At 41.2% G+C, this 12,553-nt stretch overlaps 1 protein-coding gene across 2 annotated transcripts in view; it reads right to left on the minus strand.

Annotated features, from left to right (window-relative positions):
* Positions 1-12,553, minus strand: part of rb1 (retinoblastoma 1) — a 237,032-nt gene that overhangs the window by 186,335 nt on the left and 38,144 nt on the right. For both annotated transcript variants that reach the window (XM_078559465.1, XM_078559464.1), the window contains exons 3-4: positions 11,059-11,162; positions 9,471-9,605 (exon numbers count right to left, since the gene is read on the minus strand). In XM_078559465.1, the coding sequence (XP_078415591.1) occupies positions 9,471-9,605; positions 11,059-11,162 (239 nt within the window). The remainder of the gene's footprint in view (positions 1-9,470; positions 9,606-11,058; positions 11,163-12,553) is intronic.

A 12,553-nucleotide genomic window follows, 5' to 3' on the forward strand; every position in this document is an offset into this window, starting at 1 on the left:
GGCAATGCCTGCTAAGAAGATATAATAATTTTCATAATGCTATTGGAATTTATTGTAAGGTAGAGAAATAGTGGGATCTGTGTCTATGTCTGTATGTGTGTGTATGACTTAATTGAATTAAAGGCAGCTGGTCTGAAGGCTTTGATGTAACAGAAGATAAGCTAGGTTTGAAATGTTAAGTAGGTAACCATAGGGGAAGTTTTAGGATGTAAGTAGTAAAGGGAACAATTGCATTTTTAAATAAACCAGGCTAGATTGAATTCAAAAGAGGGAGTGAAATATTACACCTAGCCAGTAGAAGTTAAGAAACAGTGTTTATTTTTCCCCAAAGATTACTGGTAAAATTGGTGCTATTATAGATCTTATTATTAGAGGGGTAAAAGTCCAAAGACAGTGAAACAATGGGAATTTGTATTCAAAGGGGAAAATATGTATAAAGGAGCAAAGGTTGTGTATAAGGAATGACATTCTAAAATCTAAAACAAGTGTGAAAAAGCCTCCAGCATCTAAGCCTCAAACTGCTGTCTACAAAGAACTGAAGTTAAGAAAACTCACTTTGAATTGGATTGTTCAAGGTATTGTGTTTCTTTGCCTGGGTCTTTTAAAATCTGTGTATCTTACTGTTGCCTTAAAGAAAGTGTAACTGGGAGTTAGATTAACTAGGGGATCTAGAAGTTATCATAGTAGTCATTTGTAGATCTGTGTGTGTGTTTAAAATCATTTCATATTAATAAAGGTTTAGTTTAGTTTTGTAAAAAATGTATAAGACTTGGTGGTCTTATTACTACTGAATTCAAGGCATGCCATCTCAAAATTTATACAAATTGCAAAACAAGTCATGGCAGTTGTTTCAAGTTTCCCTTTGGGGCTTGAGCAGCTCAGCATTTATCATCGGCGGTGCCATAACAATGCCTGAAGACCAGAGCTGTGTGCTGAGGTGGTGTGAAACTTTTGAATTTGAAACAATAACCCAGTTTCAAACCAGAAAAGTCTTTGTTTTCTGAAAGCAGTTTGTTTCTGAACCTTCTTTTATGGATTTCCACATCTGAGTGGAAGTGTTTGAGGAGTAATGTGGCATACCTTTAATAAAGTGACAACAATTCTTTGCTTTGGATAATATAACTGGGTTTTTATGGCTAAAAATCTATAAGGGAGTTGTTGCCAAGAAAGTAGTTTATTTGTGTGTTTTGACCAAGTGGGTTTTGTTCTGTAAGTCTGTTTTTAACTGTGTAACTTTAATCTTATGTGCTTAGGTTTTTTTGAAATAAATCTTTTAATTTTTAAAATCTTATAGCTGTTACTGGAGTTCTATGCTTTTGGGGTCAAGTAGCTCTACCTCCTCATTTTCAAAATACGAAAAAAAAGGTTTATGATCAGTAAGACAAGTTTCCCTCTGGGATCTGGCTTGTTCAGCAATAACATCTGCTGTGATCACAACAGTAAGGAATCATCCTGCTGATTACCTCCTACCACCCCTACTCGTGAATCTGTCCTCCTACACATTGAACACCAATAGGAAGAAACACAGGAGGCAAGCGCACAGAGTATACTCTGGGTCGGGGACTTCAATGTCCATCATCATGTGATTCAATGACATTATTGCTGACTGAGCTGGCTGAGCCCTGAACGACATAACTGCCAGACTGGGCCTGAAGCAGGTGGTGAGGGAACCAACAAGAGGGACAAACCTACTTGGCCTCATCATCACCAATCTATCTATCACCGATGTACCTGACCATGACAGCATTGGTAAGAGTGAGTAAGATTTGTTTTCACACTGTCCATTGTGTTGTGTGGTATGACCACCGTGCTAAATGGGATAGATTCAGAATAGATCTGGCAACTCAAAACTGGCCATCCACGAGGCGGTGGGCTATCAGTAGCAGAATTGTATTCAATCACAATCTGTAACCTCATGGCCCGGCATATCCCCTGCTCTAACAAAACCATCAAGCCGGGGGAATTAACCCTGGTTCAATGACGAGTGCAAGAGGGCATGCCCAGAGCAGTACCAGGCATGCCTAAAAATGAGCCTTCAACCTGGTGAAGCTGCAACACAGGACTACTTCCATGCCAAACAACGAAGCAGACACGACAGACTGAGGTAAACGATCCCACAACCAATGGATGAGATGTAAGCTCTGCAATCCTGCCACATCCAGTCGTGAATGGTGGTTGGATAATTTAAAAACTCACTGGAGGAGGAGATGCCACAAATAACCCCATCTTCAATGATGGAGAAGCCCAGCACATCAGTGCAAAAGACACAGCTGAAGCATTTGCAACCACCTTCAGCCAGGAGTGCCAAGTGGATGATCCATCTCAGCCTCTTCCTGAGGTCTCCAGCATCACAGATGCCAAGCTTCAACCAATTGAATTCATCATTTGATATCAAGAAACAGCTGAAGGCACTGGATTCTGCAAACATTGTGTGTGTAGTACTGAAGACTTGTGTTCCACGACTAGCTGTGCCCCTAGTCAAGCTGTTCCAATACAGTGACAATTCTAGCATCAACCCAACAAAGTGAAAAATGGTCCAACTATGCCTTGTCCACAAAAAGCAGAACAAATTCAATCTGGCCAATTACCACCCCATCGATCTCTTTTCGCTCATCAGGAAAGTGTCATCAACAGTGCTATCAAGCTGCACTTACACAGCAATAAGCTGCCCACTGATGCTCAGGTTGGGTTCTCAGCTCCTGACCTCATTACAACCTTGGTCCAACATGGACAAAAGAGCTGAATTCAAGAGGTGGAAGTGAGAGTGATGGCCCTTGACACCAAGGCAGCATTTGACAGGCTGGCACCAAGGAACCCTAGCAAAACTGGAGTCAATCGGAATCAGGAGGAAAACTCTCCACTGGTTGGAGTCATCTCGAGCACAAAGGAAGATGGCTGTGGGCGTTGGAGGTCAATCATTTCAGTTCCAGGACATCACTGCAGGAGTTCCTTAGTGTAGTGCCCTAGGCCCAACCATCTTCAGCTGCTTCATCAATAATCTTCCCTTCATCATAAATGGGGATCTTTGCTGATGATTACATAATGTTCAGTAACATTTGCAACTCCTCAGATACTGAAGCAGCCTGTACCCATATGTAGCAAGGCCTGGACAACATTCAGGCTTGGACTGAAAAGTGGCAAGCAACATTTGTGCCACACAAGTGTCGGGCAGTGGCATCTCCAACATGAGAGAACTTAACCATCCCCCTTTGACATTCAACGGCATTACCATCGTTGAATCCCCCATGATCAACATCCTGGGGGTTACCATCAACCAGAAACTGAACTGGACCAGCCATAAAAATACTGTGATTACAAGAGCAGGTCAAGAGCTGGGAATTCTTCAGCGAGTAATTAACCCCCTTATTCCCTAAAGTCTGTACACTATCTACAAGGTGCAAGTCAGGGGTGTGATGGAATACTCTCACTTGCCTGGATGAGTTCAGTTCCAACAATACTCAAGAAGCTTGGCATCATCCCGGACAAAGCAGCCCACTTCAATGGTACCCCGTCCACTTACTTAAACATTCACTCCCTGCACCATCAGCACAATGGCAGTAGTGTGCATCATATACAAGATGCACTGCAGAAACTTACCAAGGTTCCTTTGACAGCACTTTTGTAACTCATGACCTCTACCACCTAGAAGGACAGGTGCATGGGAACACCATCATCTGCAATTTACCCTCCACACCACACATCATTTTGACTTTAAACTATAATCGTTGTTCTTTCACTCTCTCAGAATCAAAATCCTGGAACTCCCTAACAGGTGTACCAACTGGGTGCAGTACCAGATGGACTGCAGCGGTTCAAGAAGGAAGCTCACCACCACCTTCTCCACAGCAATTAGGGATGGGCAACAAATGCTGGTCTTACCAGCGACGTCCACATCCCATGAACGAATAAAGAAAATGCATACTTTTAACTTAGAGGCAAGTGAACTGAAATTGGTTGAGAAAAGGATTTATTTAATACTGTGCACAGATCACAAAATCATGAGCAATGCAGAAAAGTCATATATGTCTTATGGTAATGGAACCATTCAATACAAATCAAAGGAGACCATTCTGTCCTTGCACAGGTCTTTGGATAGACTGCACCTGGAGTACTATATCCAGTTTGACCCCCTCAATTAGTGGTCTTGAAAAAGCATCAGAGGAGAACTATGAAAATGACTCCTAGCTTAAAGAACCTTTGTTATTCAGTTAGGCATAAAGTATACATCTATTTAATTGATAGTAGTGTAGGCCTAGAAACAACCTCATAGAGGTATAAAAAATAACGAAAGGCAAGACTGTGTGTCTATGGATAAGGTATTTCACAGTTTGACAGATCGGTGAGGACCAGGAGACATGCATTTAAATTATGCAAGAATAGGAATATACCCCATGTTAGGTGATTCTTCTTTTTTCCAGAGAGTAGTTAACCTCTGGAATTCATACTCTGCTTGTGCTTTTAGTGTTAACTCTCTGCATGCCGTCACGAGAGAGCTAGACCAGTTCTTGGCTAGGACAGAGATCACATGGTCTATGTGATCACTTAGACTGGTTTTGATCACCTGAGGTGGTGGGATAAGAATTGTCCATAGTTTCCCACAACCTCCTTTATTGATCCTGGGTTACTTCTGTTCTTTTCCAACCTTCCTTCAGCCTGGCAAGTGTTTAGTCATACGTTCCCGACATCACGAATGTCATAGGTTTTGAAACAGCCTACTCCTGTTAAACCAAAGTTGCTTGTTGCACTAAAAAATTTTGAATTATCCAGCAATTCAAATTAAGTAACTTGGAATTAACAGGAGCAGACTAATATATTTGATATATATTTGACGTATCATTCACGTTTATGACTTTCTAGTAATAAAACAAAATCCATGTGTGCACAACAGCACACATGAAAGAAAATTACTCAATGGACAAGCTGATTTTTTTCTTATCTGTCACTTCTGTATGTTCGTAAATACCTGAGCTTCACTGGGTTAACTTCTTCATAATGCACTAAGCTGTCCTACTCATTCCAGTTATCAAATTCTCATTAAGCATATATTATTCTGAATTCTTCAGCTACATAATATATTTTCCTAATGATTCCCTCATTTGATATCTATCCCAATGAATATCAGTTTCCCAACTCTATCTAAATTTAACACACAAGATTTAATATTCTTTCACAATACCTTCCTGTAAAAATATTTTAATAGAATAATTTATTAACAGGAAATAGTAAAGACATGTTTGCAACTTTCCTCATCAACCTAGTGAAAGTTCTCTGGACTGCCTCCAATACCAGTATATCTTTCCTTAGATAGGGGGACCAAAACTGTTCACAGTATTCTAGGTGTGGTCTAACTAGTGCCTTGTATAGTTTTAGCAAGACTTCACTATTTTTATACTCCATTCCCTTTGAACTGAAGGCCAACATTCCATTTGCCTTACCTATTACCTGCTGAACTTGTATGCTAGCTTTTTGTGATTCATGCACGAGGGCCCCTAAATCCCTCTGTGCTGCAGCTTTCTTCAGTCTTTCTCCACTTAATATTCAGTTATTCAGCTCCTCTATTCTTCCTGCCAAAGTGCGTAACCTCACACTTTCCCAAATTATGTTCCATCTGCCACGTTTTTGCCCACTTATTTAACCTGTCTATATCCCTCTGCAGACTCTTTGTGTCATTCTCACCATTTGCCTTCCCACCTATTTTTGTGTCATCTGCAAACTTGGTGATAGTAAATTCATTTCCCTCATCCAAGTCATTAATATATATTGTAAATAATTGTGGCCCCACTGATCCCCGTGGTGCCCCACTAGTTACAGGTTGACATCTGAAAATGCCCCCCTCGTATCCCAACTCTCTGTCTTCTATTAGTTAGCCAGTCCTCTATCCATGCTAATATACTACTCCCAACACTATGGGCTCTTATCTTAAGTAGCCTTATGTGTGGTACCTTATCGAATGCCTTTTGGAAATCCAAATATATTACATCTACTGGTTCCCCTTTATCTATCCTGCTTGTTACTCCTCAAAGAATTCCAATAAATTTGTCAGGCACGATTTCCCCTTAATGAAGCCATGCTGACTCTGCTTGATTGCATTATGCATTTCTAAATGCTCTGCTATTACATCCTTTATAATAGGCTCTAACATTTTCCCAATGACAGATGTTAAGCTAACTGGCCTACAGTTACCCTTTTTTTGTCTCCCTCCCTTTTTGAATGAGAGTGTTACATTGGCAGTTTTCCAATCCTCTGGGACTTTTGCAGAATCTAAGGATTCTTGGAAGATTACTACCAGTGCATCTACTATCTCTGCAGCTATTTCCTTTAACATCCTAGGATGCAACCCATCAGGTCCAGGTGACTTATTGGCATTTAGCTCATTAGTTTCCCTAGTAATTTTTCTCTAGTGATAGTTATTGTATTTATTTCCTCCCCCCACTTTTGCCCCTTGGTTATTTAGTAATTTTGGTATGCTATTATTGTCTTCTACCGTGAAGACTGATGCAAAGTATTTATTCAACTCCTCTGCCATTTCCTGGTTCCCCATTATTATTTCCCCAGCCTCATTCTCTAAGGAGCCTATGTTGACTTTGGCCTCTCTATTCCTTTTTATATATTTAATGCTCTTACTATCCATTTTTATATTACTTGCTTGCTTACCCTCAAAGTTTATTTTCTCCCTCTTTATTTTTTATTTGGTCATATCCTTAACTTCCTTAGTTAACCATCGTTGGTTTATCCCCTTTCTACAATCCTTCCTCCTCACTGGGATATATCTTTGCTGTGAGTCATGAACTATTTTATTAAATGTCTGTCATTGTTCATCAACCACCTTTTCTGCTAAACTCCTTTCCCAGTCCACTCCAGCCAACTCTGCCCTCATTCCTTTGTAATTACCCTTAAGTTCAGCACAGTTGTTTCCAAACTAAGTTTCTCACTCTCAAACTGAATGCTAAATTCCACCTTGTTATGATCACTATTTCCTAGGGGATCTTATACTCTCAGATCATTTATTAAACCTACCTCATTACACATAACCAGATCCAACATAGCCTGATCCCTGGTTGGATCCACAACATATTGTTCTAGGAAACTGTCCCAAATACACTATGAATTCTTGCTTGTTGCTACCTCTGCCAATTTGATTTTCCCAATCTGCATGAAGATTAATATGCTGCCTTTTTTTCATGCCCTCATTATTTCCTGATTTATTCTCTGTCCTACAGCATAGCTACTGTTAGGGGGCCTATAGGATACTCCCACCAGTGTTTTCGTCCCCTTGTTATTTCTTACCTCCACCCAAATGGATTCCACATCTTCCGATCCAAGATAATTTCTTGCAATCGCACTTATTCCATCTCATACTAACAAAGCTACCCCACCACCCTTTCCTTCCTGCCTGTCCTTTCGAAAAGTCACATACCCCTGAATATTTAGTTCCCAGCTTTGATCTCCTTGTAACTATGTCTCCGTATTGGTTATAAGATCATACCAATTAACCTCTAGTAATTGCCCTGGAAAAGGTGGTGGTGAGCCACCTTCTTGAACCTCTGTAGTCCATGTAGTATAGGTGCACCCACAGTGCTGTTAGGAAGGGAGTTCCAGGATTTTGATCCAACGACAGTGATGGAATGGCAATATAGTTCCAAGTCAGGATGGTATGCGGCTTGGGAGGGAAACTTGCAGGTGGCAGTGTTCCCATGCGTCTGCTGCCCTTGTCCGTCTAGGTGGTAGAGATCGCGGGTTTGGATGGTGCTGTTGAAGGAGTTTCGGTGAGTTGCTGCAGTACATCTTGTAAATGGTACACACTGCTGCCACTGTGCATTGTTGGTGGAGGGATTGAATGTTTAAGGTGGTGGATGCAGTGCCAATCAAGCTGGCTGCTTTGTCCTGGGTGGTGCTGAGCTCCTTGAGAGCTGTTGGAGCCATGCTCATCTAGTCAGGTGGCGAGTATTCCATCACACTCCTGACCTGTGCCTTGTAGATGGACAGGCTTTGGGTAGTCAGCAGGTGAGTTACTCACCGCAGAATCCCCAGCCTCTGGCCTACTCTCGTAGGCACAGTTCAGTTTTCCGTGAATGGTAACCCCCAGGATGTTAATAATGGGGGATTCAGCAATGGTAACACCATTGAATGTCAAGGAGAGATGGTTAGATTCTCACTTGTTGGAGATTGTCATTGCCTGGCACTTGCTTGACACGAATGTTACTTGCCACTTATCAGTCCGAGCCTGAATGTCAGCCAGTCTTGCTGCATACTGACATGGACAGCTTCAGTATCTGAGGAGGCTCTAATTGCATTGAGCATTATGCAATAATCAGCAGCGAACATCCCCAGTTCTGACCTTATGTTTATGACCCCAATCAGTGGAGACTTTTCCCTGATTCCCAGTGACTTCAGTTCTGCTAGGGCTCCTTGATGGCACACTCGGTCAAATGATGCCCTGATGTCAAGGGCAGTCATGCTCATTTCATCTCGAGTTCGGCTCTTTTGTCCATATTTGGACCAAGGTTGTAATGAGGTCAGGAGCTGAGTGATCCTGGAGGAACCTAGCATCAGTGAACAGATTTATTGCTGAGTAAATGCCACTTGATAGCACTGTTGACGACACCTTCCATCACTTTGCTGATAATTGAGGGTAGGCTGATGGGGGAGGGGGGGCATAATTGGACACGTCGGATTTGTCCTGCTTTTGATGGAAAGGCCAAACATTAGGAACATTGGCAGGTGGACGCTAATGTAGCTGTAACTCTTTCGAGTTATCAACAGTCACAGATTGTAACTCTTTCGAGTACATTCACAGTTCTTGGTTTTCCGGGAGTGGGACATGAACCCACAACCTTCTGATTCAAAGGCGAGGGTGCTATGAACTGAGCCACAGCTGACACCTCGTTGCTAATGTAGCTGTACTGGAACAGCTTGGCTAAGGGTGTGGATAGTTCTGGAGCACAAGTCTTCAGTACCACTGCCTGAATGTTGTCAAGGCCCATAGCCTTTGCAGTATCCAATACTTTCAGCCATTTCTTGATATCACGTGGAGTGAATTGATTTGGTTGAAATTTGGCATCCATGATGCTGGGGACCTCAGGAGGAGGTAGGGATGGATCATACACCCAGCACTTCTGGCTGGAGATGGCTGCAAAGGTTTCAGCTTGTCTTTTGCAGCCCCATTATTTTGTATGAGGATATTTGTGCAACTTCCTCTCCCAGTTAGTTGTTTAATTGTCCACCACCATTCACGACTAGATGTAGAAGGACAACAGGGCTTTGATTTAATCCATTAGTTGTGGGATCGTTTTGCTCTATCTATCCCATGCTGCTTCCACTATTTGGCATGCAAATTGTCCTGTGTTACAGCTTCACCAGGTTGACCTCATTTTTAGGTATGCCTGGTGTTGCTCCTGCATGCTCTCCTGTATTCTTCATTATTGCAAGCTTAGAAGCTAAACAGTAACAACAAATTTTTTTAAAGTTACCTCTTAAATTTTTCAAAGAGTGCAGTGAAAACAAGGCACTTCTTTTCCAGTTTCAACGCCACTGAATTTACTTTAGTGCTAACAGTGTCCAAGTTCACATCCATTTTCTTCAGCAACTGCAAGAACTCAGTCATACTTCAGGAAGGAGAGAGAAAAAAAAAATTATAAAACATAATTTTTATTAACGCCATCTACACTGCTGTTATCACTCATTTTGAAATCACCATCTCCTGTTAAATCAAAGTTGCTTTTTTGTACTAAAATATTTCAAAAGTATCCAGCAACTCAACTTTGAATCAACAGGAATAAACTAATAAATTTGATATCATTCACATTTACGACTCTCCAGCAATAACAGATCCACAAATACACAACAGTGCACACAAAAGCAAATGTTTTTTCTGATTTTTGACTAGCCTATTGCAGTGGTTCTGATATTACAATGATTAAAACAATTACTGAAATAAAGTGTGCATCAAAGTATGATGTAAGCCTCATCTGGGTCAAGCTCACTCACTTAAAAATAATTAAGTCAATACATACACATCAGATGTCAGAGTATAATTTTTTCTACTACTTCACTTCTCGAGGTGTGTTTTCTACTTGCAGAGGGCAAATTTCAGATACAAATAAGCAGGGTTGAAAATGCTCTCAGGGCAGATTAAGATGTTCACACTCCAGATCAGTCCGTCACATCTCTCGATGTTGGTAGAGGTGAGACCACTGCCCCATAATTCATATTAACCATCAAACTTGTGTATCAAATTACTCAGTATCATGTTTATTAATTCTCTTCTCTGAATTAACACAACACTATTCTTGTCCAGTGCCTTCATACTCCCTCCTTTCTAAAGCATTATTTTCCTCTTCTTTAGGAGCCCTTTTCTGTCCATTACATTTCCCAAACAACCTGAGCCTTGGATTCTTGAGCAAGCCACTAAGAGGACACGCTTGCTGATGCTTTCTCTTTTTAGGCACGGAGCTGGCCTTTAGTAAACCCAAGGCTGACCAATGAGGACAACACAAGCACACATTCCCTTTTTACCATATCAGAGGGATTTAATAGAGTATTAATTCGCTTTAGTAAATAAATTCAACCTCTTGGCCTAGCTTTGCACTTTTTTCTAAAAATTTAGCTTATTAATCAGCTGCACCTTTGCTTGCTTATTGGGCCTGTGTTCTGTTGCGTTTCCTTTTTCTAAGTTCGTTAGATTTTCATGACTTGTTACAAGGCCTTTTACCGCAATCTCACAGCCTACGTTCTGAAGCTCAAAACCTCAATTGATTAAGCTACAGCTACTGCACCTAAAGCTAACATTCTAATACAGTGTCCTGAACACACAGTACACATGGAAATTTTGCTACTCTGCATGCACATTTGCAGGATGAATTCAATGCAACAAAGCTATGTATCAACACTTGGCCAATAGAGTAAGCAATTCTTAGAAAAAAAAAGTTCAACTTGATGTTCATGATTTGTTCAATCTGATTGGCAAACTCTTGAATCTCAGAAAAATAAAAACTATTTCAGTGATTGAATAACAATTTCAAAGGCAAATAATAAAATGAGAACAATACATAAACCTACTTCAGATCTAATGTTTTCTGCAATTCTGTCTGAGTGAAGGAAACTGCATTCAAGTCTACAGCTGCAATGAAGATGCAGATACCCCAATACTTTCGTATGGCATCCTAGAAGAGAGCATCCAATTTAACTTAATGAAAATATTAATTGAATAAAAATGAATATGAACATAAATGAAAACAGAGCACTTCAATGAATAAATAAATAAAAGCAAGTGCCAACTAGGTTTGAAATTGATTATAACATATTACAAACAGAAAAGCTGGAAACAACAGGCCATGCAGCAACTGTGGAGAGAAAAACAGAGTTAGCGTTTCAAGTTGATGGCCTTTCAGAACTAGGAAGTTAGAAACGTTATAGGTTTTAAGCAAGAGAAATGGGGGAGAGTGGAAAAGGAATAAAAGTGAAGATCTGTGATAGGTCGGAAAACGGGAGACATTAAATGACAAAAATGTTGGTTGCATAAAGCCAAATGAAGTGATGATGGAACAAGTGAAGAAACAAAAGGTGTGTCCAGAGGAAGTGTACATGGCAGAAAATGAACAGCTGCTGTCCGAAAGCAAAAACGGGTGAAAAACAACATTAAAACCAAAATAGGCACAGAAAGGGAAACAAAATAGGGGCAAGTATTACAGTCTGAAATTGTTGTGAACCAGTGTTGAGTCTGAAAGGCTGCCAAGTGCCTAATCGAAAGATGAGGTTCCTTGAGCTTGTGTTGAGCTTCACTGGAACACTGCACTGGGCTGAGGAGAGAGATAACAGCATGACAATAGGCCAGAAAATTAAAATGGCAGGCTATCTAAAGCTCTGGATCATGCTTGCAGACTGAATGAAGGTGTTTCGTAAAGCTGTCACCCAATCTGCGTTTGGTCTCCCCAGTGTAGAGCAGGCCACATTGTGAGCAGTAAATACAGTGTACTATGTTGAAAGAAACACACAAATTGCTTTTTCACCCAGGAAGAGTGACTGGGGCCTTGGATGGTGATGAGGGAGGAGGCAAAAGAACTACGAGTTGCATCTCCTGCACTTGCATGAGAAGGCACGATGGGAAGGGGACAGGATGTTGAGAGTGATTGAGACGTAGGCCAGGGTGTCGTGGAAGGGAATGGTCCCTTTAGAAGGTTGAAAGGGGAGGGGAAGATGTGTTTGGTGGTAGCTGGAGGTGCCAGAAATGACAGAGGATGATCCGCCGACTATGGAAGCTGGTGGGGTGAAAGGTAAGGACATAGTTCTGGAAAGGAAGGAAAGGTGTGAGAGAAGAATTACAAGAAAAAGGTCAGAAACTGCCGAAGGCCCTGTCGATCACTGAAGGTTGGTGGGGGGGGGCTGCAGAGGGACGGGTTGATGAAAAAGGAAGACACATTGGAAGCACCAGTGTGAAAGCTTATGTCATCAGAACAGATGTGACAGAGAAATTGAGACTGGAATCAATAACCTTATATGAGGAAGTATACTCAAGTTGGCTGTGGGAATCAGTGGGCCTATTATGAATATATGT

The sequence above is a fragment of the Cetorhinus maximus genome, chromosome 16 (genome assembly GCF_964194155.1).
Source record: "Cetorhinus maximus chromosome 16, sCetMax3.hap1.1, whole genome shotgun sequence".
NCBI classification, from domain to species: Eukaryota; Metazoa; Chordata; class Chondrichthyes; order Lamniformes; family Cetorhinidae; genus Cetorhinus; species Cetorhinus maximus.